Source organism: Corapipo altera, unplaced genomic scaffold, assembly GCF_003945725.1.
Source record: "Corapipo altera isolate COAL_440 unplaced genomic scaffold, ASM394572v1 44, whole genome shotgun sequence".
Classification (NCBI taxonomy): domain Eukaryota; kingdom Metazoa; phylum Chordata; class Aves; order Passeriformes; family Pipridae; genus Corapipo; species Corapipo altera.
In genome coordinates, this window is record NW_020884880.1 from 16,299,308 (window position 1) to 16,327,183 (window position 27,876).

General features: G+C 36.7%; 1 protein-coding gene across 4 annotated transcripts in view; it reads right to left on the minus strand.

The window, feature by feature from the left end:
• ZNF385D (zinc finger protein 385D) overlaps positions 1-27,876 on the minus strand; it is a 406,892-nt gene that overhangs the window by 132,503 nt on the left and 246,513 nt on the right. Inside the window, exon 1 of one of the 4 annotated variants that reach the window (XM_027639200.1) lies at positions 23,612-23,948. The exons of the other annotated variants lie outside the window; for them this stretch is intronic. Coding sequence (XP_027495001.1) covers positions 23,612-23,633 — 22 coding nt within the window. The 5' untranslated portion in view covers positions 23,634-23,948. Of the gene's footprint in view, positions 1-23,611; positions 23,949-27,876 lie in introns of those variants that run through there. 4 annotated transcript variants of the gene reach the window in all.

Consider the following 27,876-nt stretch of genomic DNA (forward strand, 5'->3'; position numbering starts at 1 on the left):
TTTTAAAACATAAAAGGGAAGAGATATGTGGGGAGCTCATGTTCTAGCTTACAAATGTACATAAACCTACATTTGGATAACTCAACATCAGCTAGAATTTTTAATTCATTATGAATTAAGTTTGTCAGTGGGTCAAAGAAAAGGTATAGTTGGAAGGATTTTCTTCAAAAAGACAATAAAGTCACAGGCATTTAAGAATAGTAGGCCAGTGATGTTGAATATTGATGTAAACTATTGGATATCACATTTATGTCTTCAGAGAATTTGATAAAATCGGAAATTTTAAGACATCCAAAACCAAAAGAATAACATTCTTTGAAATATAACAGAGACAATGCAACACGAAATGTAAATCTGGCTTTTAGGAAATAGCTTAATGTAATCTGTCATGGCCTCTAGTCACTAAGGTACTCCCTTTTATCACTGTATGATAGTCTTCATCTTTTTTAACAGATACTTTTCTTAAAAACTGCTGTAATGTCCCTTTAAAGGTAAATTCAGTTCCATAAATGTAGTACTAATGATCTAACCTGACATGGCAAAATGAGCCTCACCTAATCACTAAACTACTTATTTTAATAGGTTACATATTATTCCATATAGATCGAAAGGAGATTAGGTGTAAACAAGTGACATTGTGCCTCTGGAGAATTTATTGCTCAGAAAATCTAAGTTCTGAACATTTATAGTGTTAGAACTTAGATCCTTGTACGGGCTTTTGTTTTGCGCGTATTTGGGGTTTGTTTCTTTCTTTTTTTTTTTTTAGAAGGGGAAATCAGGATTTTAAGGTGTTTTTTGGCTTCTGCATTGTTCACAGACTTTTTGGAGAGTGTTTTCATTATATAATAATCTCAAAAATATTTTAAAAATTTGGATATCCCCATTTAAACACAATATTGTTACATATAATCCCTCTTAGTTTCAGGAAAAAAAAAGAAAAAAAAGACTGTATTAAATATTTGAAACCCACTAGAAAAGAAGAGCCCTCAAAAGGGGGCTCCAACCACACCAGTTTTGATGCTGCTGACTCTCCTGAGACAGTTTGAGCGTAAAGTGTGCTGTGTGGCCATACAAGTTTTCCTTTCAGAGGTTTTGCTGTTAGCAATGCTAACAGTGGCTAGTCACTTTGAAGAGGATGAATGCAACACTGTCTCAGCTGTGGAGATCTGTGAGTAATTGATTTTTTCAGTTCACTGGCCAAACCAAAAAATAAAGACAATTAGGGAGGAAAAAACCACCATTGTGTCAGATGAAACTTTTCTTTCAACCAAAATGACATCCTATAGTTCCTATTTGGATACTTAACCATTTTTGTTATTTAAATATTGGCAAATTTCAAACATCCAAACCCAAACAATTCAAAATGACTCATTACAAAAATACTTTCAAATCTCTTTCCATCTTTTCTTCCCTTCCTTTTTTTTTTTTTCATAAAGTAAACCTCTTCCAGTTTGGCACCAGTAAGTACCCACTGTTTATTTTTAGGCAACATTTTTCAACATATCCACTATTCACCTGGAAAGTTTGAATTAGTTCTGGTCATTTGCTGCTATTCAAAGTATTATTTTGTCTAGAGACAGTATTTTTTCTGTGATTCCTCCAAACTGAGCTAGTTTGGAAAAAGAATTATTATTATCTTTATTATTAGTTTTAGAACCCTATGCATCATAGGGTTTTTTTAAAGTCTTCTTTCATGGATACTAGAGTTTTGAAAACATAAAATCATATATCCCAATACAGGAATTTTGATTGGAAAATGTACTCCTCTAGATGTACAGGGGAGTATATTTCTCTTTTCATTATATAGAATCCTGTGAAACTACTATCATGATGCTGGACCAGGAAAATGCAGAGACAAATTTTCATGATTACTCTGATATCCATTATTTCCTGTCATTATTTTCTTTATTTTGCTAAACGAGCTTAGGTATGTGTTCCCTTTTTATTACCTTATTCCCTCCTGTTCCTTTACTATTACTCATGTGCATTACAGACAGGTGAGACCAGCTTACAATGAAGTCCAGCCTGTTGGAATAGGATCAGCACTGCTCAGCACTGTGCAGACCCTACCCACCTCAGGCCACAGGGACAATAATGTCAACAATATCACTTCTTTCACCCCATATCTAGAATATGCTATGGACTGAAGAAAACACTGTACCAAATAAAATATTTATTTTTTTTATATAACACCTACTGAAAGACAATGATCCGAACTTCAGTACTTAATACTGTCAAGCAAGGAATTCCTCTAACTCACTATGGGCCACATCTTATATGGATTTTAAATTGCACAAAGGCAGCAACTAAGCTTTTTATTTCAGAAACATGACCTACCTAATTGAGCTCTTCAGAATCCTTTGGGCTTTTACTGCTGTTGGTCAGACAAATTTGGATCTTTTTTTTTTCCACTATTGGAAGCTGTTGGATCACTGAAAATAAAATGATCCAAAATGAATGTTCAACTTTCTGTAAAGTTCTGGCTGTTTCTGGTAGAAGGAAGCAATGAGAAATTGTCCAACTTGACCACCATGCTTATTACCAGCTGCCCATATCAAGTACCAACCCAAGACTGACAGTCATGGCTTCAGAGAACACAAAGTAGAATACCCACGAACCTTAGCTCTTCTCCCTCTTGAGAATGGAGGAGCTTTTAATTTCCATTTGTCTTACAAAACAAAATCAAATATTAAATACCCAGCAGCCTTATTTTTATCCATGCAATTCCAGTATTAATTCTCAGGACACTGCTACATGGCAAGAGATTATCTGCATTTTTCCGCTAGGAACCTTGGACAGACAGCATAATTCTCCTGCGCAAAGTTTACACAGGAATCTGTGGCAGACCAAGGACCTGAGCTCTAGGTCTCCAAATTTAGTGCTCTGAGCACTACAGTATCCTTCTCTGCTTGTAATATCATTGTGAACTGAAAGTACTTTCACTTAGACTTGAGTGATCTCACAGTAAGCAAAGACAATGTCAAAACCTGTTATTCCTTCCCTGCCATAAACGCTAGAGGGAAGATGAGTTGACCAGTGAGTCCACATGCACTATTTTCTTTTGGCAAACTATGTACTCCCAGCTCTATTCTACAGTTCCTTCCCCCACTGCTCATGTTCTATACTACTTCCTACTTTCTTTAGTCAGAAAGTGAATCCAAGGAAGTGAAAATCCTGCCTTGCCTAGAAATGGACAGAAACATTCCTACCACCATGTAGCAATGCCAGGCCAGAAAATAAGAGACAGCTGAAAGGGGACCTCATCAATGTATACAAGTGTCTGAAGGGACAGTGTCAAGAGGATGGAGCCTCTTGTGGTCGGTGGCGCCAAGAAATAGGACAAGAGGTAGCGGGCAGAAATTGATGCAAAGAAAGTGCCACCTGAATATGAAGAAGAACTTCTTCACTGTGCAGGTGATCGAGCCCTGGAACAGTGATTCAGAGAGGTTGTGGAGTCTCCCTCACTGGAGATATTCAAGAACCATCTGGACGTAATCCTGTGTGATGTGCTCTAGGATGACCCTGCTTGGGCAGGGAGGTTGGGTGGGTTGTAGCCTCTACTGGAGACATATTAGATCTTACCAGATCAGGTCCAGCAAAAATGTTTCTACAAACCAAATGGATCTAAACATTGAATGACTGGGAGGAAGCTGCTGAAGGGCATTAAGACTTATCCCAGTGTTCTCTCCCAAGGTTACAGTCTCTCAGCAGATTCTGACCACAAAGATTTAAAAAAACTCCACCATAAACAAATAAATTAAGTAAAAATACAAGCCTCAGCCAAGTATTATAAAAATCACATAAATTTTAAAGCTTTACACTTTTTGACATTTAAAAAGTCTTTGATCTGGCATATTCTATAGTTGGATTTTTCTGATGTTTTTATAAAGGTCATGTTTATGGTATAATGAGCACAGATTTCCAAGGGTTATTAATCAGAAGAACATTGTATTGCAAACAGATTTGCAAAGAATTTTTAGGTTTTATGATGAATATATTAGCAGTTTTAAAAGTGCCATTTTTTAAAAGCATGCCTGGGAAAGAAATAACAATTAACTTCTCATGTCTTCACTTTAAATGAAACAAGCATACAACTGAGACAAATATATAACTAATATTATGAAATGGACACACTCCACTAGTAAACTCTATAAAGATAGTGCTGTGCAACAATGCATCTTCTTTAGCACTAATAATGCCATTTAGCATTAATAATTCATTGGAAAGTGTGTTTTTACACATTTGTAACTGTATAGTGCAAGAGTAAGTGGAACTTAATGCCAACAGTTATTGCACGTTTCCAGAGTATCACTTCACTTCTCCGGTAGCTGTCAAACCTCTGCTGCTTTACTGAATAACAGGTAGAACAACTTTGGAAAGTGATTGAGTTAGGACAAGGACAGCAGAATCCAAGCAAAACGAGCAAGGTCTGCCCTGGTCAAAATTAGCTCTACAGAGACAGTGCAAGGGAAGGAAGGAAGAAGAGAGGTGCATTGGGAGTCTATGGTTTTGTAGCTACACTTGGCCTTTGGACTTACAGGTAGCACACAATGATGGACATGAAAATACCTGTCAATCTATGCCAGCATTGCACAGTCTGGACCATGATCCCCTTCTGAATTAACCACACAGAAATGCATACATGGGCCAGACTAATAATATGACAAAATGCATATTATTCAAATAAAACAATATTTTTCATTTTTCTTTCCTATGTGTAAAGACATAAATGCTTGCACAATACATCAGAAACTATCACAGTCTCAAAAATTTTGATTCACAAAATGCTCTGGACATAAAGCACTTTTCAGTTCATGGTGGCTTGAACGATACTTGTCAAGATAAATTATACATTGTATCATCACTTTTCCTGTATGCATTCCTAAATTAAAAATACATCAAGTTATTTGAGTCAGGAACTTTTCCCACCAATGAAAAATCTTAATTCCCAATCTGAATGAAATATCTGAAGTTCTTAAAGAAAACTAAACCAAAACAGAAATCATTCTTTCTCAGGAGGTAAAACCAGAAAAAAAAGTCTATTTGATCATGTGACCCAATTGTCTCTAAACCCTAACCTATTACTTTTCATAAAACTTCTACTGTACTTTAATGAAATGAAACCAGCTCAATCCTCAGGAGGCAGAGCTGTTTGTGCAAAAAGCAAGAGCCTGAGGCTTTGTGACCAAGACTTTCTGGAAAAAGAAGTTTGTGCAAACCTGAAGTTATCCTAGCAGGCAACCCATGCTTTGTATTGAGAAGCAAAGAAAAAATAGACAATGTTTGGCAGTCTGCTGTCCCCACAGAGACAGTGAAAGAGAGAGATAAAATGTTTAGCTAACTGTTAAGTTTGAACCTTACTAGAACAGAATTTTATGCCATCTCAAAGCACACATGCACTGTGTACAGAAATGACTATAGTCTGGATTTGCATCAGCAGGCAATTAAAAAAACATAAGTAAAAAAGAGCACTATTTATAGTCTGCAGACAGAAAAATCTCCCTATCTTCTGTTAAGTACTACCTGAGTACTTGATGATTAGATTAGCGTCAGTCCCTTCAGCATTAAGCAGCAGAGATCAGCTTACATCACTGTCTTAGTGGAGAAGTGAAATCAGATGTTGTTTTCTTGCCCCACTGCTGAAAATTTCAGATTAATTACAGCTATTGCTGCAGACAAAAGCATGCACACTAACAAAATAACAGGCTTCCAACATGAAGATGTGAGGAATTCATCAGGAATTTGAAGATCCTCACTGATTTGCTTAGAACCTTTTTGCTGTACTGATCAACTGTTCGGCCATTCTTCATCTGTCTGACAAAAACTAGGGATGCAAATATTTAGCAGTTCTGGACTGTAGTACAGTTTTGAGTTCAGCAAGGGATCAACAACGAAAGGAGAGCAGGTGCTGATAGAGCATAAAACCCTGAAGATGATGCTAAGGGCAAAGAGTTTACATCAAATCTAGGAGAAGGAAAAGGGGAGGAGAAAGAAGGGAAAGTAAGAAGACAGCAGGCGAAGAAAGAATGGAAATAAAAGAATGGGATGCTGGAAATCAGTGGGAGAAATTTGAGTGTTGGCCAGAATCAATTAAACTGTTGTCCTACAGAAATTCTATATCCAGTCACAAATTTAGTTTTACTAACATTTAAATAGGACTTGTTATAACATTCTTAAATAGTAATAGTTGTGTAGTTCTCTTGTATCTACAAAATACATCTTTGCCAAACATTATTTAGTGCAATCACATGCTGCTCTTGTGCAATTCAATTTTTTTTTTCTTTTTAAGCAGAGATAAATATGTGTCACATGATACGCTGGAAAAAAGTTTCTAGGTAATAATTCACACCTAATGATAAAATGTTTTTATTTCCATCAAAATGCTGTGGGATTGTGCAAACAAGAAAATAGCTACTCCATAAACCAGTAAGTCTCTATATGCAAGAAGTGTAAGCAAAAAGCAAGCAAACAAACAACAACAAAACCAAACAAACAAAAAATCCCAAACCACAACATTATGCAATATTAATTATAAAGGTTATTAAGAACATTTCATTAGTACTAGTGAAGTAAATATTGCTTTTTCTATCTACAACAAAGATCACATGAATATATTTTATATAGTGTTTTGTAAGACTATTACCCCACATATACTAATGTTGTGGAGTTGAACTCCCTACAAATCAGAGAAAGGAAGACTGTGGTCCTGCAAATTCGTATAGCACAATGAGCTCCTCACAGTGTCTATGGTGGCACACTGAAGCATCAGAATTCAGAGATGTCAATATCTAGTTCTTGGTGAGACTCCAAAAGAAATCAAATTTATTAATATTTTAGGCAGATAAAAAGAAAAAAAAAAGTACAAATTCCAAAGGCATGAAATAATAGAGTTCAACTGGCTCCCTGAACATCTACATGCTCCACTGCACAAACAGGCTACCTTCATTCTCACAAACAGATCCCAGCCATGACCCTTCTGCAACACAGAAAACATGACAAAAGAGACTATATTGAATTCACTTATATAAAACTGTTTCTTTGTTCTCTGTCATAAAGGACCAGTTTGAAGTCATATTTTATGCTAGTAAGAAATAATAATCCTGTCTCCTTTGAATCAGGTTTTGGGGTTGCACATGCCACTGCAATCACAAAGTTAGGAATAACTGATGATAACTATTTTTCTATGCAATTTTGGCTGATGCCTTGCTAAGATGCAATTGCTTGTGGAGAAGGAGAGAAAACACAGTAAAAATTTAAGGGTTTTTCTGTGTAGCAAAGTTCTGTCACAATTTATCTTCTCTGTAGATCTATGTGTGGATCTCACCTATATATGTGTAAAAAAAATCTTTTTAAAAGTTTGTATTTTAATCAAAGGCCGGTACTGAAGCCTGCTCTGTAAGTCCTCAGTGCCTCAGGGAAATGTTCCAGTAGTTTGGCTGTTGACTGACTGGGGACACTTGCACAATAATCCCATTTTGGAGCAGTTTAGATTTTTGTAAATATGTATTCACTTCACGAAGGAATTTAGCTTGGGTTTCCAGACGCTACAAAAATCCCTTGACCTCAGGGCTAGTGTTTTTCTGGGGAACTGAATACATTCTTTTACTGTGGAGAAGTTCTAACAAAATGGCTATTTATAAAAAAGGGCTATGGAAACTTCAATTTTGGCAAGCTTACACCTGATGGAGCTGATTTAGGCAAATGCTCTGAGAGCTGGAATACATGGCAGTTAGTAGGTTGACTGTCCTCTTGATACTTGTGAAAATGCTGGCAGTTCCATTTTTTTAAATCTCTATGTAGAACACACCTATAATTTTAAAAAAGTTTTTCAAGGAAGTAAAATTTTCTCCTGTTACTCTCTATAGGTGAAAAACACTACTGCTTTTGCAGACAAGACACAAAGGACAAAAGAAATTTTTGTCCTATTTTCCGGAAACACAGGCACGTCAAGCCCAATTTATCTAATCCATGACATGTTGGATGCTTCAGGCTGCATCTATGGAAATAGATAAAGGCTTGTCCTCCGCAGATTTAATGAATGGGAATCCCTGCCTCTGGCTAAATAAACTGTGCTTGTTCGTGGATAATTCTATTGATTACAATCCCATTACATTTACACAAGTACATATAAGAGTTTTCTGTAAAGCAGCATAAACTATTGGCTAAAAAATGCAAACTTAACCCAATAATATGTTCATATTTCTTTAAGCTGTATGAAGTTAGTTACGATTTTCAGCTTTTGAGTATCCTATCCAGGTGTTCCTTCTTACTTCCATGTGACATAAAATTATTTCATGATAAATCCACATTATTATTCACTCTACTCAAAACTTTTTGCTCATGCAAAAAGCAAAGAAGATTTTATATGTTCTGACAGAGATTTTGCTACAAGATTTCCCGTGTCGACCATAGAGCTTGTAGTTGTAAACAGAAAGTTCAGGCTGGTGTCCTCTGTATCTTGGTTACCATTTGATATGGGCAAATTTCTAAAAGAAAAAACAAAACAAAACAAACTAACAAAAACTTCCCAGTGAAAACCACCCCCTGCAGGTGTATAGAAGGTGGCAAGGAATGGTCAGCATACTAATGTGCAGATTTCACTGCTGGTTAGGGATAGCAAGTCATGGTTGAAGGGACAAATACTATTCATCTGCAATTTTACAGAGGTCAGGAACAACCTGAAACCACCTCTAAAGAAAAAGAAATATGATAAAAGCCAAAGTAATAGTACCTTTCCTGGCCTGCTCATCAGTCAGCCTAGCTGCGTTCTGGTCCTCTATCAAGGTATCTTAAAATTTTACAGCCCCTGTCCCAGGAATCACACCCAGGTAAGTGATATAAAACATTTAAATAACTCTCTAGGTAGCTCCATTCATCTCATACAACCTCACCCTGTTCAAAATATTTACTTATAACCCTACATAGCTATTAATATTTTACTTTGTGTGTATCACAAACTCAGGTTAGACATTCACTGATTTTGCCTTCACAATTATTAATGTTCAGCATTATTATTAATATTCAGTATTTCTTGAAATAAATGTAAATCTAGAAACAGGCCTAGTGTAAAAACAACATACCTCAAAAATTTCAATTCATTCTATTCAAAGACTAATTTTCATCTACCTCCTTCCTAAGGTGCTCAAAAAAATCAAGTCTTGGGCACAATACACTAAAACTCACTCTACATGAAAAAAAAAGCCTCAGTTGACATATTTTATTTTTTTTTTTTAACGCTTTCTCTGATAGAAAGGCAAAATAAAATGGAAGAACTAACTTCAATTCTGTTGTATTACACAGTTATTTGAGAGATACTAAAGGAAATGTGGTTTTTGAAAGGCATTTCTACTGGGCCTTGTAACCATGACACAATAGAATAGAGGACCAAGAAGAGAAAAATTCCTGTGCAGACTTTTCTGATAATCCATGTAGATCAGAAGGATCAGGATCATGTATCTTCATAATGCTAAGTCTATCTATTATAATTCCAGATGTTATTGAGTATGCTACATATATATGTTTGTTCTGACTCATGTTAAGTCATTGTATTTCCTTGCTTGAACTATTCAGAGTGAAGACCTAATCATCATTTGACTTCTTTGCATCACATTATTTTATATTTTCCTAATATTTTTATTACTTTTTCACACTAAAATAGAAAAGTAATCCCCTCAATTTAGGCAACAGACATTTATCTAATTGAATTACACACCAAGTGCTTCAAGTAGTTTCTCGGTATGCTTTTATTACTCGAGATGAGTAAGTCACTCCCTCTACAAAACCTAACACTTTGAATTTTAATTAATTATGGTATATTAATCTGATCAGAAGAACATTACAAAATCTGACAAGCTAGAAGGACAATGCAAGTGTAGAGAGCCTTCTACGGAACTATGTGTTGACAAGTTGAATCCCTCCTCCTATCCTCCCACTCTACTGCTAAGGAGTGAAGGAAACCTCACATACTGTAATCATCTTTGCTTTCCATAAAAGGTAATCTTACAATACATTTCCAAGCAAATGAAACTATATTAAACCAGTGAAGTGAGCCAACCAATTGTCATATTGCTATAAAAATGCGAGGATTTGCTAAACCACAGACAAACGTCAGTCCTACAAATACTTTTGCACATATTTATCTATTCCAATTCCTCACATCAGTGAAACGACATGAGGAAAAGTTAATTATTTTTTTAATTTTTGCATGCAGAATTGGGGTCCATCTCTTACTTACGTAATTCTATCTGATTAAACTTTCTAAATGTTCCATAACAATGGTTTTTAAACAAAAAGAATTGCTATTCTATTCAAAAGGAATAAAAAATTTACCAAGGGTGCTCAATTTGAAGGATGAATCAAAACTCCAAATACTTGACCCACATCACCATATACAGGAGAAATCATTTGCATAATCCAGGATTTGGCACTGCTTTCTTTAAAAACAAAACAAACCCACAAAATACCAAGACACATCACATGAGAAATGCATGATGAAACTATAAACATCAGATGAAAATGAAGATACTCTAAGCATATTGTCAAAGATGGACAAAGAGTTCCATCTTTTTTCTCTGATATAACATCATTAAAAAAATTAGGATGATTCCAGCAACAAGAACATACTTAATGCATCTAGAAATTGCATTAAAAAACTCTCATAATCTTATTGAAAAAAGACGGTGTGCTGAGAAAAGAGGCCTATCTCCCCATATAATTCCAGTATCTTAAGGTGAGTTACACTGGGTATTAGTTTGAGCTGTAATACTAAAGGACAACTATTGCAGTGCACTGAATCTATTTAATTAGACGTATCAATTCAAGTAATGAGGTAATTTTGCATGCAAGTTTCTAAGAAACCTGAAACCAAACACAGCTTGCCTGTATAAGAGTTGCATTCCAAAGCTTAACCTCAAGCCAATTTTACAGATCTAGAGCTGCAACTAAGCATAGATCACCTGATTCACAGCAGTGTTTTGGGTGTGTTAATCTGAAACGCTGAGAAAATTTCAGCAATGTGAGCCAAACCATGACAAAATTTAAGATACGCACATCCTTCTTCAGCCTCAGTCCCCTGATACCAGCGCAGTCCTTGTGTCTATGTATCTGCATTAGTCTGGGACCTTACAGTTTCTGCTCCTCTAAGTCGTACACAAGATATCTGTAGCTTCACAGATCTGTTACCTTTGCTTATGTGTTGTAGGAAGATTTGATTTATCATCTGAGAAAAGACTCCGCAAACCTGTATTTCTGGCTATTCTGCTTCACTTGGGTTTGGGGAGAATATGTGGTAATCTTGTCTAAATATAGATAAAATTTAAATGGGGAGTGACAGGATTTCTTTGTTACACTCTTTAGACAGCTAAATGATACTTAAGATACATTGAGAAGTACACAGTTGTTTCATGTTGCTATGTAGATTCTGTTGCTACCACATGTGAAAAAAAATTACATTCTATTTCTCGCTTAACTGACCATTTAAGTTCACAGAAAGCATCAAATGACTCAGGTGTTCAGCTACATGAGTATTTGCAGTTCCAAAAGTACTAACAGCAAAATGAATCTCTATATCCAAGGTTAATCCTCCAGTGTATTAACTCTTACAAAGTTCTTAAGGTTGCATGTAAAAGAACATTGCAGCAGGAACACAAAAGAAAACAATGAAGAGTTCACATTTAGGTAGCCCTATTGTTTGACATATTTTTGTAGAGCTTTGCCAAGACCAAGCATTGGTAAACTCAGACTATCAAGACTGACGGAAACCCAAGAACAGCAAAATGAGACTGAGAAAATACAATTCAGTATTTTCAAGTTATCAGTGTCTGATAACTTGAAGTGAATAGACCACTTGCTCTTGCAAGTATAAGCTGAGAATTTGGCTCCCATCAGAATATTCTTGAATCAATAAGACCCTTCAGTGTTTCCCTACAACTTCCTCTGAAGATGCAAGTTGGTTTTAGCCCAATTAAAAACAAACAAATGGACAACAAAAACCAAGCAAAACCCAAACAAAATCCAATAAAATAAAAACAAGCAAACAAACAAAAAAGATTATGACTAGAAAGCCCCTTATGTTAGGTTCGTCACCTCCCATGATTTCAGGATTCTTCCTGCTCTTTGAAAGCTAGGAAAAGGTGGCATAAGCTCCTTCTTGGAGGGCTACCACACACTGAAAAAAACATGTAAAGCAGTAGATGTGCATACGCACCCAAGGGGAGTAGAAACTCTTAAATCTTTTTTTTCATGGAAATCTATGTTTGAGAATATTTTTTTAATTATTGCTCTTGCTCTAACAGCATGGGCAATGGCCTCTTATCAGGCATGATTTAGTGTAACATTTTGTCTCTTTCCCCCTAAAATTCACTGTAAATTTCAAATTTGCTATTTATTATTACAATATAATGCTTTTTGGCCTTTCCAAAATGACACATTCAAAGCAGTTTCCTTGTCACTAGAAACTATTATCCATATACAATTTTAATATATGTCCATTCAGTAGCTCCAGACACACAACTGCAAATGTTAAAATCTTGCAGACTAGAAATGAGCTTCTTCCACATGCAGCTTTTTCTGGCTGAGCTACAAACCCACAGAAACGATAGCTTGGTATGATTTGCGGTCACAAACTTTAACAGAACTGTATGAGATGATGCTCTAATAAAAATGTTAAGCCTCTTCTGCTAGCGGGGGAGGATGGGGTGGGGCAGAGGTGGGGAGGTAGAGAAGGAACCTCAGAGTTTCCTTACTGCTGTTCTTCTGCTTAACTAGTGTAGAGTCTGTTAACTGAAGGAGAATCACCATAAACTACTAAACTATTAATTGAATTGTCCTGATCTTTTTAATGATATTGCCAAAAATGTGCCTTAATGAGACAAAAAAGTCCTCCCAGTCCAACAAGTCACTGGAGAGGTTGCCCTCTGGAAACTAAATAGAACTTAAATAGGACTACCGTGAATTAAGAGATACTCTACATAACTTGTACATAACCACAAAAGCTTACAAGCCACCATCTTATACGCATAGATGAATTTCTTGCTAATGTAAACCTTACAAGGACAGTCATGGCAGCTTTAAGGTTTTTCGGTTGTGTTTTTTTTAGTTGATTGTTGTTGTTGTTGCTGCTTAGAGGGGGTAGTTTGGTTTTGTATTTTTAAAAAGGAATGAGAATTGCTATGGGCTCTGGAGTGCATGGAACAAAACAGTTCAGTTGACTTAAGACTCTCATATTATTTGGCATAGACAATTTGGTAATGGAAATTAATAAGAGCAGTAATGACTATATTTGCAGTGGAGAGCTGTTTGCCAGTTTATAGAAAAGAAGTTCATGGTTTTAAACCACTTCCTGAAAAGCAACAAAAAAAATGAGGGTAACTTTCATTGCCTATTGATTCCTGAGCCATTCTATAGAAACCATCAAAGCTCAGGTGACAAGGGAACTGATGGATTTTTCCCTGGCTGATGTGCAGAGCTCCTCTGGCATGGCAAGACCTGCAGCACTGCGTTCCCTCCTGCAGGTGCATCTTACCATAAGTGGGACTCTTCACACAAGGCCAATGCAATTCAAATTATTCAAATTATCCAACTACCCAAGCTCATATTTCCATCACATTCAGTGCCCCTTCTCTCAAAGATATGGAGAACAACTGCTGAACAGGATCTGCAACCCAAATGGATAAATGCTTCCATCCATACTTCCAAGTATGGTGACCATGCTGCTGGGCGTATCAGTGCCCTCCACCCCCAAACCTGCTGCCAAAGTTTGACTGCACTGTTGATGATCAATTTAAGATTTTAAAGAGCATTTAATTCACATTTGAAATTATTTGAGATATTAAACATAACTGTTACAAATTATTTGACAGTTACCTTAATTAGAATAGGTCTAGTTTAATATTTCCAGCACAGATGAAACACCTACTTTACTGGGGAATATGGAAGTTTCTCAGTATGTTAGGTCCAGTAAATGAAATTGAGTTCAAGCAAATCTATTAGCACAGTCCAACACTTTCCACAGCTCATTACAAATAATAATTACTTTCTGAAAACTTCCTCCTTCCCTCTGAAGAACAGATCTGACTCAGTAGAAACAGTATCAGTGAGGAAAGCTCAATTTTGGATGAAAGATTCTTGAACTAGTAAGAGCTTTTTTTTTTGTACCTGTTAGCACTTGCCATACATCCAGTATATCAGCAGATTTCAAAAGCTGCCCAACTTCTTTCAGACAAACCATCAATATTACTTCAACTAACATACTACCAAAATCAGCTCTCTACATTATTTAGTAGAACTGAAGTTGGCTACGTAGATAGACAAACCTGTAAAACTGGAAATCTGCACATCACAGGCACCTTGCAAAGATTTCTTGAAAGATTAACTTATTTATTACTTTAAATATTCTCTAACAGCATTAGCCATCTGTTGCTGTGAGCTTCTAGAAAGATCTAATAATTTAGAATTACCGTTATTTCTTCTTATATTTGTGATTTGGAAGATATTAGCTCAGCTGGAGTCTCTCAAAAAGATATTTGATACAAAATATTCATAATTCGTTTGATTATATATTAAGGTCAGATGGCAATATTTCTGTTTCCAGATGAATCTAAAGTGAGTTTTGTATTTCTGAAAATGTGCTAGTATAGCTTTTAACATAAAAACTGCCTTGATAAATTACAATAAAGTATCGTGCAAATGTTATCTTTGTGAATACTCCTGTGAAGAAATCTGCCTATTGAAAATGCACAGAAAACTTATAGAAATCAAATAAACATTGTTAGAAAAAAAACCTGAGTGATATTTTAGAAGTTAGGCTAAGGTTTATTAGGCTAAAGGTTTCTTAATAATTTTTCAATGACAAGTGCCTAATACTGCCTACCTGAGACAGTTCTGTTTTGGTTTTCATCACTACATTGAATATTTTTGATATATTTAGCTTTTTCTAAAAAAAAAAAAAAAAAAAAATCAGAGCATGGAATAATGAGCAGTAAAAGTAGCTTAATGTTCTACACATATATGTTTTCTTCCTAATATCGGTAGAGTTGTCTGGGTGTCCAGAGCAACATATAGCACCATCATTCATGGTATTCACAATGTTAATTTCAGACTACACAAGTAATTTTTTTTCCCTGCGTGTCGATGATAGCATGTGATAATAATTCTACTTCAAGTTAGTCACTATGGCAAAACAGAGCAGTTTTGTTCAGTCACCTTGGGGTGCTTGTGAAGGGTGGTGCTGTCAGTACCATTTTGCTGCAGCACCAGCATTCCACCGCACTTCACTTGCTGCCTGCCTGCCTTTCTCTGCCAGCAGAGTTTATATACATTTCATGCACTCTAAGGCTTTCCATAATCAAATTTTGATTGCATCTACATTGCTAGAGAGATTTCCAGTGCTGCTTTTATTTTTTTAATGTGTTTTCAGCCTTTCAGTGTTTGATTAATTGTATTTGGTAAGTTCATTCATGAAAAGGAGCATATCTGGGCATATGTGCAGTAATGTCCCTCTTTAAGGCCATTGACTCTTTCAACCTTGAAAACCTGCATATTTTGGGAAGGTAACCTATTGCATGTGTTGTTAGAGTGTGTAGAGCTAAATGCTAATATGAAGGATATTCGCCTCATATACATGGATCTGACCATAGATAGGCATTTATGCAAGGCTCTGTACTTTCTATAGACATATCCAAAAAGATTCCAGATGTCCATAGGAACCCAAATGGTGGGTTGCTAATTAGCACTGAGTAGGTTTGTCAGCTATACTTATATAAGAAGATATCTTTTACATTCTGTAAAATACAGCAAGGGATTGGGGAAATAACGAAGAAAGAAAGTAAAAGTGAAAACCATTGGGAATTTATAAATGTGATGAAAATTTTTACCTCAACCCAACTGAAAAGAAAAAGAGTTATTTCAGAACCTTCCTTAATAAAGAAAGAGTGGTGAGGGAAAAATCATACCATGTTGACCAATGCAATTTCCAGCTACTCAGGGCTACTAAGATTTAAGTGAATAGAATGTAAATTTGTTGCTAGGAGGCTAGTGCAACTGCCCTAGCACTGTGTGTGGAGAGGAGGACTAAACAACCAATTTTACAAGGTAGACAGACTGTGGTCAGGACTGGCGAGACAAATGTTTGTAAATGATTACATCGTATCTTGAGTGCTAAAAGTACGTAAGGATACTAGAAACAATACACTGTCTTGGCTTTACAGTATCAATATTCATGTGGCTGTCGTGCCCTCAGTCAGAAGGAGACAAAAAGTGAAAGGATCTAAAGATGCCATTACATATGCATACACTTGTTAGAATTTGTCTTATACAAACACAGGAATTGCAAAGTTAAATAGGAGACTATGTAAAGTTTTACGTAGTTAAAGTGAAAGTTATTGCTTTTTTCTGTGCCATCTAAAAGCAGATGAGCCATGAAACTACCACTGTTGAAAAATTTGCTACTCACAGCAGCACAACTTACCAGTAATAATACAGAGCAACAGTGTGCTTGCTGCATAATAGTCACATATCTGGCAAACTGCATGCACCTGTTACATTGCTGGTTTTGACAGGAGGTGAGTGGATCTGCTATCAAAGGTAAATACCAGCAAACAAAAACTAATTTGCTAAACATTGCACTATAAAGACAGTGGACCCTCAGGTCACTACTGAAAAATTACTTGGCTTAGCAAGAAGAGCACTAATATTCCTGGCAGTGCCAAGACTGGCTTCCCCTCTACCTGCTCCTTCCTTTTGCATTCAGAATCACAGATCTTGTCAAGCTTCTGTGTTTTTTGACTGGTTTTTTTCACTTTTTTTTCATTTAATATTGATCCCCACTGCAATGATGGGTAACCCTACTGGGAAACACAGCAATTATCTCCCTCTTTCTTCATAACTTACTACATTCCATAATAAACAAACTGAGTAAACAAGGTCAACAAGAACAAAAGAAGCTGAGGAAATTTTCATGGCTTTCATTTGAATGAATTGTCCATAGGCTTTTTCAATTATAGCATAAAAGTAAATACATAAGACAGCCACTATGAAGTAAAAATCAAAGAGTAAATTAAGCCTAGTTTTTTTCCTTTGTTCTTAAGAAATCAGTTTTAACATTCAGAGGGGGTTTTCTAACATAAATCCACTTTTTAGTTTCTATCTTGTTTTCTGATGGAGAGAATTGGACAAGAGGCTGCTGGTTTGCATTGTAATAAACAGAATACATAAACACCACATAGAATAAAAATTACCAATATGAGTCAAAGCCCTCTGAGATCCTAAGCATATGCTAAAATTTCAAACAGCCATACCCAGAGTTAGCAGATACTCCTGGTCAATCTCATCTTTGTATCTCCTGTAACTGCTTCAGAGATGAAGATACTATACATTACCAAACCCCAGGAGCTTTTCAAGCTTTACTTGAAAAGCAAGTGGTACATTATGGTTTTAAATTTTGATATCTGCAGGGACTATAAAACAGAGTAAATTAGTTGGCTTGGTAATAGAGCCAGAACCTGATCCCATAGTGATGAAAGAATTTCTCATGATTTCCAAACAACTGGTTCAGTCAGCTAGCAGAGTTATTAAAAAGAGAAATAGATTGATTTAATCTCACCTTTTTAAAACAGATGTAACCCTTGCAAAAGTAGAAATGTGGGGGGGAGAGAGGGTTGGAAATAAATAAAAAAGGAGAAAAAAACTAAGGAGAAAGAACAAGTGTTTTTGTTTAAACACTAGATAAGGACTCAAGATGTCTTACCATTTTTTCAAACCTAAAAATATTTAAATGGATATAATTTTAAACATCAAAAGAGAACAGAACTGTATTATCATAGATGTTAACAAGAGGAGAGGGTGTATAATCATTGAACTTTAACATGAGCCGTCCTTATAATTCAAATTTGAAATTATAGTTGCATTTTCTTATTTCATATTTGATTCAGACCCTTGCCAACTACTTTAAGCAGTCATACCATGCTTAAGATTGCAGTAGCTCTTTATTGTGCTTACGCATAAAGAAAAAAATTTACAAGAGGAACATGTTCATGAGCTTCAAACTGATGAACTGAAAGAAGTGGTCAACAAAATGGGCAAGGAGAACTAAACATATGAGCGCGCCAATAATGCAGCTTCATGTATTAGATTTTTCACCCCTAAGTAGATTTCACAAAATTGTGTTGCTAAAATAACTGAGCATACGGGCTGACCTACAGAATGTGGCTTTGCCATATAATGACTTAGGCCTACAATAGAGCATTTTCATCCCCAGCAATTCAATTCAAGTGCAATCTGTGACACTTCAGGCTTTGGTATTTCTAGCCAACCTCTTTAGCTGCATTTTCTCTGAATGTTACCAATCATCTATGCAATTTCAGCTGCAAAACTAATCTTTGCAGTATATTACATGTAATATTCGCTTTTTAAAAACTGAAGCCCTTATGACCTCTACTGTATTTCAAGAACTTTTCACGATCTAATAGCAAATTGAAACATTTCCTTTTTCCAGTCCAAATATATTTCTTCTTTTTCAAGTACCACCATCTTCTTTAGTGCCATGAAAGGTAAAATCTTTAAAAGGATTCCTGTATCCTGATTAACATTTCTGTAATTGCAAGAATTTATAGAAATGCCATTAGCTTATGAAACAAAATCAAAATAACATGGAAGGATATTTGCACACAGGCATAGAGAGGTAGAAGCCATATGACTTTGTTATATTTCTACAGTCAAAGGCTCTCATTATTTTAAAATATTTTATAAAAATAATTTATATGAGTAGCCTTTTAGGAAAGAAAAATTAAAATGGACAGATGCATGGCATCACGATGAAAATTTTAAAAATCTGGTTTCTTCTTATATTTAATTTCTTAACAGAAGAAAGATATTTGTTAGGAAGGCATGCAGGATTAGATTCAACAGTCATCCCAGTTAAAATATGTACAGACACAGATTCACGTGAGCACATGAGTGCACACACACTTTCTGTTAAAGGACCTTCAGCTGAAGCAACTGTGATCTAATCTTCTCTAATGAAGCAGGAAGCCATTGATTCTGATTTTGGTTTTGGAGCAATTCTGCCACCCACAAGAAAGGTAACAGTTGGAATGACTTTTTTTGGTCTGTGAAATGGCAAAAGCACCTTTTATTTATGGCAACATACTGGATACATTTAAAGGCATTTTAAATGAAGCGTTTCTGTAACAGAAACTAAAAGGGTGCCATCTAGCACAGAGTAGTTTCTATAAGTTTAAACAGGTTTTGGTTTATTTTAGCTGTTATTATGTATGTATGCATTAATGATTATTCAGTGCTTCAAGATATGAACTTCACTGCCCTGAAGGCTGTAATGTTCCAAATATAAACATCAGACTCCTGCAGTTTTCAAGATCCTATACATTGGCTTGCTCAGCTAAATTCTTCTGTCACACACAGTATCCATTATATATTAACTACATTTCTTATTGCAGAAGGCTGGTGATAAAACATAGTTAGTAATCCAGTATCTGTGCTTTTCAAAACATTTTAAAAGCACAGCCTTATCAACACCGATTCATCCTGCCTTAAATGAAGACAAACAAAAATGGTACTAAAGGCCTCTGCAGTGCCTAACCTAGAAGGAAATACAACCTTCTAAAAACAAACCAGTAACAACTAAATATTTTCATTGAAACAAAAAGCCCCCCTGTTTCAGCAGTTGGTTGGTTGGTTTGTACAATGTGTGTTTTCTTTAAAGGTGTGGTGAGATTTGGGGCGTGGGGGGTATTTTTTATTCCATGACTCATCCAGCATGAATCTCTTGAAGTGTTCCAGAAATAAAAAGTCATATTCAGAATAGTAGCATGTATGCAAATGAATTACTACACTCTACAATATTGACTGAAAAAACCCCATTGAAAATGAAAACAGCCACCATACAAACAGAAATGTGATGGCATTTTCAGGCAAAACTTGTTTGTTTGTTCCCCTTAATGTAATGTTTTACCCCATAGTATATTAATTTCCATCCCAATATATTAATTTCCTTTAATATTAAAAATGTGAACAGAAAAACTTAGAAGTTGCTTAAAGCAGTACTGTTTTCAGAGGAGGCTAGGGGAAGGGAAAAAAAAAGAAAAAAGGAAAAGTACAAGGTTTTCCTTTTTTCCCCTTCCTTTCCTTTCCTTCATAAATTTTAATTTTAGTTCTTTTTTGGGTTATGCTTCTTCAGCAAGAGGTGAAGTGTGGGGGCGTGTGGGGCAGTGATTTTTGGGTGGTGGGGGTGGAGGATTCTCTTTGCTCTTAATTCCAGTCAGTGTTTACCGAGCCCGCAGGACCCATGTTCACCATCCCATAACTGCAATATCACTGCAGTGTTTCCTCCAGTTTGACAACTGTGATGTACAGTGCATGATACGCAACGAAAGCTCTCCTCCTGCCCCTTGTGAAGAGCATTTTCAATCTGACCTGAACAGTGGCCACCCAGCCTGAGGGGTGGCCACAGGGGCCACTGCGCTCACTGGATAAGCCGTCGCTACCAGGCCAAGGAAGGCGCAGTCACGGCAAGGTGACTGAGTCAAGGCAACAGTGGCCAGTGCAACCTTTTAAGCCAGAGATGCAGCATGCAGCACCTCATTAGCCACAGAAGAGCCCTCACATTGAGCAGAACTAGGGGAGGTTTGTTGCACCCTTTTTTGATACGCAACACTGGCGCTGTGGCACTGACAGCCACCCACCATTTCTCCTCTCGGAACTGCTGAGAATGGTCACAGCTGACTTTTATCCTATGCTAAATTATTAACTTGGTGATAAATACAGACAAAAGTTGCTTTGGGGTAGGTATGTATGTCCTTAAGTACAAAACATCTCCCTGTGATAACACTTAACAGGAATCTATTATTTTCATTGGCTTTTGGCTTACTCTATAAACATACTACATCATTTTTTAGGATTTTTATTACTATTATTATTACAATTCTGTATTTCTATTCAACTCAAAATGATGAATGCAAAATCAATACAATAAGTAACAAATGTATCCACGGTGACCAAACAATAAACTAAAAAGCACAGCATGGTGAGTGAAAATTAGCAGTTCTTGAAACAACTCCATTAAAATTCTGTTGCAATGTAAGAGAAAGGCTCATGCAATTACAAGGGTTACAACAGGTTTAATTATTTGAAGGCTTAACTGAAATAGTAAAATATACATAGTAGAATGTAATAGAAAGGTAGAATATCTCCTCAGAGGCTCAGTCTTTCAAGAGAGAGAGAAACATGATGACCAGTTCCTGAATTTACCAGCTTTTCTCTCTGATGGTTAAGAAACTCACTTCACCCATTAACAATTGCTCTATAAGAAGGATACTTTCCCATGGTTAGGTGTTACTTTCCACGGTAATTATTTTCAGTATTTATTTCAACCTTAACGCTGTACACACGCATTTCCACTGTGCCACCTTACATCAGCAGCAATTAGACAACAAGGCCCAGGAAAGCAAGCAAAGTGCATACAAATATACAGAAATATTTTCTTTTTTTCCCCTTCCTATACTTATGTGGCCCAACAGTAGCATGGATAGATAAAAAAAAAAAATACCCCACAGAATTCTTTATTAATATGAAAAGGAAAATATATCTTTTTTCCCCTCAGAAAAACAAAATTCCATTATTGTCTATGTGATGACTGTAGTAATTTGAAGTCAAAGTAGGTGTGCGATGTACGCAGTCAAGCTTTCATCTGGCTCTGTGCAATTCTGCTTTGTGCAGTAAAAGGGGTAGGTGAGATTACAGATGTTCTGGCTTCTCACAGGCAGAGCAAGAAAACACAGAGATTAACCACAGGTAAACATTATCCCCCATCAGCTTGCCCTTTTTTATGAAAAAAGCAGAAATAAGAACATTCATTTAAAACATAATATTACAGGAAACTTCAGACTGAACACGGCAGACGAAGAATCTGCCTAGTACAAACTTTCAGGTCTGCTCTCAGAAGTGAAATTTCCTGCAAAGCAGAAAGCACAATCAGGTTTGTTCCATTTAAAAACTTGTGTTGCACCAGAAAACAAACAAGCATGTGAAACAGCGAATATTTTTCAAAGTAACATTAGAATATGTTTGATCACCATTACATGTTTCTGAAAATTATAGACAGAAAAAAAAGATAAAATTAAGTACAATGCAACTAACATACACCTAATATTCTAACTGTATAACTTCAGGAAACTACCCTAGTCACACAGGCAAAACTGATTGTTAAAAAGAAAAAAAAAAACAAACAAACAAAAAACCATCATCTTGCACTTGCAATGCTTTTAAAGGTAGAAAAATGACCCGAAAGAAAGGAACAGCAAATTAACCTAACTGATACTTTTAATGGTGAAGACACTTAAACTAAATTACTCAAACCTAAAACCCTAATGCTTGTCCTTTCTCAGCCTCTGGAAAATGTAGTAAAGCTAAAACATTGTAAATTTATCTTTGAAATGGACTCTGAACAGTTCTGACAACTCAGCCAATTCTTTTTATTTTTTTTAAGACAGTTTACATCAAAATCAATCTGCTTTCATAACTGATATGTTTCACTGCTAAAGACAAATCACCCCCCCCAATATATTTAATTTTATGAAAATAGGAAAATAATGCTTAGCATGGCAAGAAACATAGCACTTTTGTGACAGGGCTGAAAATATTACAAAAGTTCTTCTCTTAAAGCTTGAAGTGAACTCCTGATTCAATATTTAATGAAACTGAGAAAGCTGCTGAATGTCCCAGAAATCCTACAACTCCCTACTCTGTGTTCATCCTAAGTATTATGCAGCTATAAATTAACACTGAGGCTAGATGAGATTTCAAGCAGTCAAGAATAGCATTTTTTCCATCACATCACCAAATTCTGTATTTTATTTTTTTATGCTCTTTTACAGCACTAACTTGCAGCATTATATTGCAATCATGCATCCCAGCCCAGTACTGCAGCACTACATTGCTTAGACATAGCTCTACTCTCCAGCATGTTTTTAGGGTATGCAGCTAGCTCAGCTGTAAGCATAAGGAAGATTTTCATCAAGCAACAAAACTCTGCGCAGATATTTAAGACCTCCAAGACCCCTAAAGGCTCAAAATTATACGTATTTTGTGGCATGCTCAGAGCCAACCCCACACCGGTGATCTGCACAGTGCAGACTACTCAGCAATTGCACCGCTGCAAATAAAATATTGTTTCACCTTTGTACCTTTAAATTCTTCAAACTATAAGCTGAATGAAATACTGAGGTTCACTGTGCCTCCCCAGCACAGACAGTGCAGTAGTAACTCGTCCATTACATTAAGTTTGTCTAAAACTTCCCGTGCCTCATAGGCGTTTCTCATCCTCTCTTGGCAGATGAAACAAAAGTTCATTTAAAACAAACCTAGGATGAGTTCATCTTATCTAGCTTGTTTTTCAAACCGCTAAAACTACACAGTAGCCCACTCAAACAGAAAATTTCCCAGACAATGGAATCCTTTCAAACTGCACAGCCGACAGGATTCCCCAGTTGTCAGTTTTAGGTGCGTGCCAGCACGAAATGTTCTTGAATCCAAAATCTGTAATAATCACTCCTATTGATAATGTGAGCAGAAGCAGAATTACATCACGGTTAACACTTACCAAAATACATTATGTTTCTCATTAATCATGCAGTCAGGATCCCACCGCTGTGTATTCAGCATTAGCTCCTGCACAGGGCTGACATGTAAAACAGAGCTTTTTCATCCTACATTATGTGGAAATTTCCCAGCACGAGAAGCGTGAGAGAGCAGTGTGCCGCCTCAGGATGAGCTCTTTGCAGGCAGTCTTATCCCTGATACAATCCCTGTCTGATTTAGCGTTTACTCCGGCTGCATGCTGCACTGCCCATTCTTACTGTAATCTGACTCCTCCTTCTGATGTCCTTGCTGTGCCTGTGACATCAGGACTAAGAGTACTACAAACAGATCTTTTCTTTAACAGGCTCGTAACGATGTGGTCTAATATGCTGGTTAACCTAACTCTGGTTTGGACAAAAAAAAAAAAGCCCTTCTAAAATTGTACTTTTTTTTTTTTTTTTGGCAGTAAATGCGTGTAGTGACATAACGTGCTCAATTACATAATAGGGGGGAAAGACAAAGCGTATATTGTGAGCGTACTTTTCTTTGAAGGGCAGGCTCCAGGAGAAGCCCTGAGTGCCCCGATACCCCAACTTCAATAGAAGATAATGATGCTTGACACTTTGCAAGATCATGTCCCCCCAAGCCTTTTTTTTTTTTTTAAATCAATAGTTCCATTTCAATAAAAAATTTCAATCTAAATGTTGAAGAAAACTCAGTCTGTTTCTATTTTTAAAAAGCAACTAACAAATAGGTAGTTCATTTTCAATATAGCTGAACTGATTTTTTAAACTACAATATCTTCACATGAATAAAAAGTGTGAGGACAGGAGACATAGAACAACAATGATTTGTAATGGAGTTTACAACCTTTCACCCTTCAGGTCCCTGGTTGCTTTCTGGCCCAGGTTGATAAGTCGTTAGCAGCTGGTAGCTATTTTATTGTTCTGTGGCAAATGGAGTGGTTCTAATTTTTTTGTAAATAGGGCCCCACACAGTCCCTGCTGCTATATTAACTAGTAGCAGCTTCAGAGGAAGAAATACCAAAGAAATACTGAAATACTCTCCACCAGGTACCTATAGTGCCTCGGGATGGATCTGACACACACCAGTGTGGCAGTGTGGTGAAGGCAATGTGGTCTGTATTTAGGCACATATCTCTCCTCTGTGAATCGATAGAGGACATTGGTTTCCTGCTGTCAGTCTGGCGTGTGTCACTGATAATACACTTACACTAAATAAAGGTAAAAAATAATGGACAGTATGCCGAAGCGTTTATTTCATTATAATAGGATCTAATGGGATGAATGCTTTAATTCTACAGGAAAGAGGATGACAGGTATAATTCATTTAAAGCTCCACTTCTTATTTGTAAAACCACCACACAATAACTACTATTTCATGAGGTCCAATCACTTCGGGCAAAATTATCGCACCAGCACAGCAGCCAAGGAATGCTCCAATTGCAGTGGCAGAGTTCAGAGCCCTGGTGTACACTGCCACTATGCATCTCTCAGCAAGAGCCCTCCACAGCATTGCTCTCATGAGGTTTCATGCTACCTGTATGAATGTTACAGAGATTAAACACTGCTGGGGAGAACTGGGGCATGAATTTCAGTTCTGTCCCTTGCTGGCAGTCCCACAGCTATCCACTTCTGATACCTAGCCTTTCTCAGTGCCTGTTCTTATTCCAGCTTCCCCTGGGAAGAGGTAAGCCTGAAATGAGAGATACATGGTACAGTGATAAACTCCAAAATAAGCTTTGCTTCACAATTAAAAAGCATACAGTTCAGGAGCGCACTTTGAGGCCACAGTGCATGAGAGAGGAAGATCAAGACTTTTTGCACAGTTCAAACTGACCGAGAGCAACATAAGTTGAGCAAATCCTAAATCAAAAACAGAAAAACGAAGATATCTAGAAATCATGGCCTGTATTTTAACTAGAAGGTGCAGAAAGCAAGTAACACAGTATTCACAGTGCATTTCTTTCCTTTATTTCATCATTACAATGCTCATTCTCTTCTACCATACAGGGAAGGACACCTCGCTATAGGGGAAAATACCATCTTCAAAGACTGGCTTAAAATATCTCAGCTGAGCCACTCTAATGTTCTCTGAGCAGTAGATATAAGCTACTATTAGGAGCCTTCTGCAGCACAACCATTCCCTCCTTTCCCTTCACTGAGGGTAAAAGCTCAGGGAATCAATTCACTGTGAAATCCTTCAGCTCCTTTTCCAGCTCTGAAGTGCTTTTGCAGAGGCACTGCGTGACGTCCTTTAAGACAGTCTGCACCCAGGCAGAGCATTTGCCTGTTAAACTGCATTTACCTTATCACAGAAAAAAAGCTCGGGGTCATTCTACCAGGAATCAAACCCTGTGAGATGCAGGCTAACTCTAGTCTTGGTGCTTCAACAAGCCAAGATGCCTTGCTGATTTGTGCCATCAGCTGGTCATCTGAGAGCTTGGGTACAGAATGTTCATGTTTGTGTAGGTGTACTATTAATGGTCGGGCAACAACCATGATGCCTTTAAACACCCCTTCTTGAAATGGCTGTTGTGTTACAATAGCTGCACCAATTCAGATGGTAGGTCAGATCTTCAGGAAATGTGAACAACAAAGTGCCACGTAGATTGACATGTTCTCCACTCTTTGGTTCTGAATGTTACCTCCAATTTTGCTTTGCCCTATAGGATGCAAAACAAGCAGGATCACCTTCCACCTTAATGCACCTTATTTGTGTTCTGACAGTAAGTATACAATTAAAGTAACCAAAGCAGTTAAAACAAGAACTTTAATTTCTTTGCATTTCAACTACAGAAATGCAAAGTAGGAGAGAAAAATCACTGGTGGCCTCTCCTGGAAAGCTTTCACAGCCCAAATTCACATAGTGCATGACAAACTCTGTTTTCATTTACACATTCAACATTAATAAGCTGCAAAAAGAAATAAAGTTTCAAGCAAGGAACAAAGAATAAATTTTATTCCCTGAGTGGGATATTGTCACTGTCAGTGAAAGCAAGGTTTAGTTTAGTAATTGCAATCCCAAATGGCTGGTGTTTTAACGCAAGCATTGAGGATTCTGTGGAAAACAGCTGTAGCAAAGCAGCCAGGAGCAGCAAACACTTATGTGTGTCTGGAGATTTGAGTAGACCCAGCCTGGGCATGCAGAAGCATGCAGAATGAATGAGCAAATTAGTCCATGATGTCAGCCCATGGTGCAAACTCCCAACCATCAACAAGCCGACACAGGCTAACCAGCATTTAACTTTGCTACAGATGCAGGTTAACTGCAAAATTATCATATTTTCATGCATGCTTCACTTATAAAAGTAAATCTCCCAAATCCTTGTTATTCAGCAATCGCATAAACATAGCAAGAAAAAAAATTTACCTATTCCTAAACCAGCTACCCCTCACCCTTATTCTTAAAAATAGAAGCAACTTCTACTCCCTGAAATCCTCTTTTCCAACATAATAGCATCTCCACCTTGAGTTCTTCTGCCCTTCCTTACCTTGGTAAAGGCTTTGCCACAAAGGGTAGATTTTCAAAATGCAGAACACCCCACAAGATGTTACCTCCTTGGAATAAACAAAAAGCAGATAGTACACATGACCTGGAAGTACAGTACATACCTTATGTTTCTCCAGAGCTGGGAAAGCTACAGGATACTCCTCACGCCTGACTTGGTCTAGAGCCAGAGAGGCACTTCATGAACTAGCTCCACTAATCTGTGCTTTCTACTGATTTTTATCTATCCACTGATTTACACAATGCCTCCGTAGTAAGTATCAAGGCCACTCACAGGCATGTCTGTTGCAGAGACCAATTAATATTTAATATTAATGCACCCAGTTAATTCCCTAGAATTCCTGGAAATCTCTCTTCCAGTCTTGAACTCTCCCAGGAGGCAACTAATATTAGATTTATACTCAGAGTCTTACCAATTGCCTTTGATGAATTTCAATAAGTGAGACTGACCACAAACCTTTCTTTGCAAGTGCAGAAGCACATCGAGGAACTCTTTGCTGGCAAAAGTGTAACAGTAGGCAACAAAATACACTAGTGACACAACATTTTAAAACTATACATCATGTGTAGTAGGTTAAAAAATCTCATACATTTGAGAGGTTTCCAGATTTTCCTAAAATAAATTTTGTCTATTGTACAGACACAGCTATTAAGAATGAAAATTTATTGTAGAAACATTAGTTTCTGAAAATAAAATGGGAAGAAAAACCCAAATCACACCAGACTTAGAAGTTAACCAAATGCACCCCAAAACTA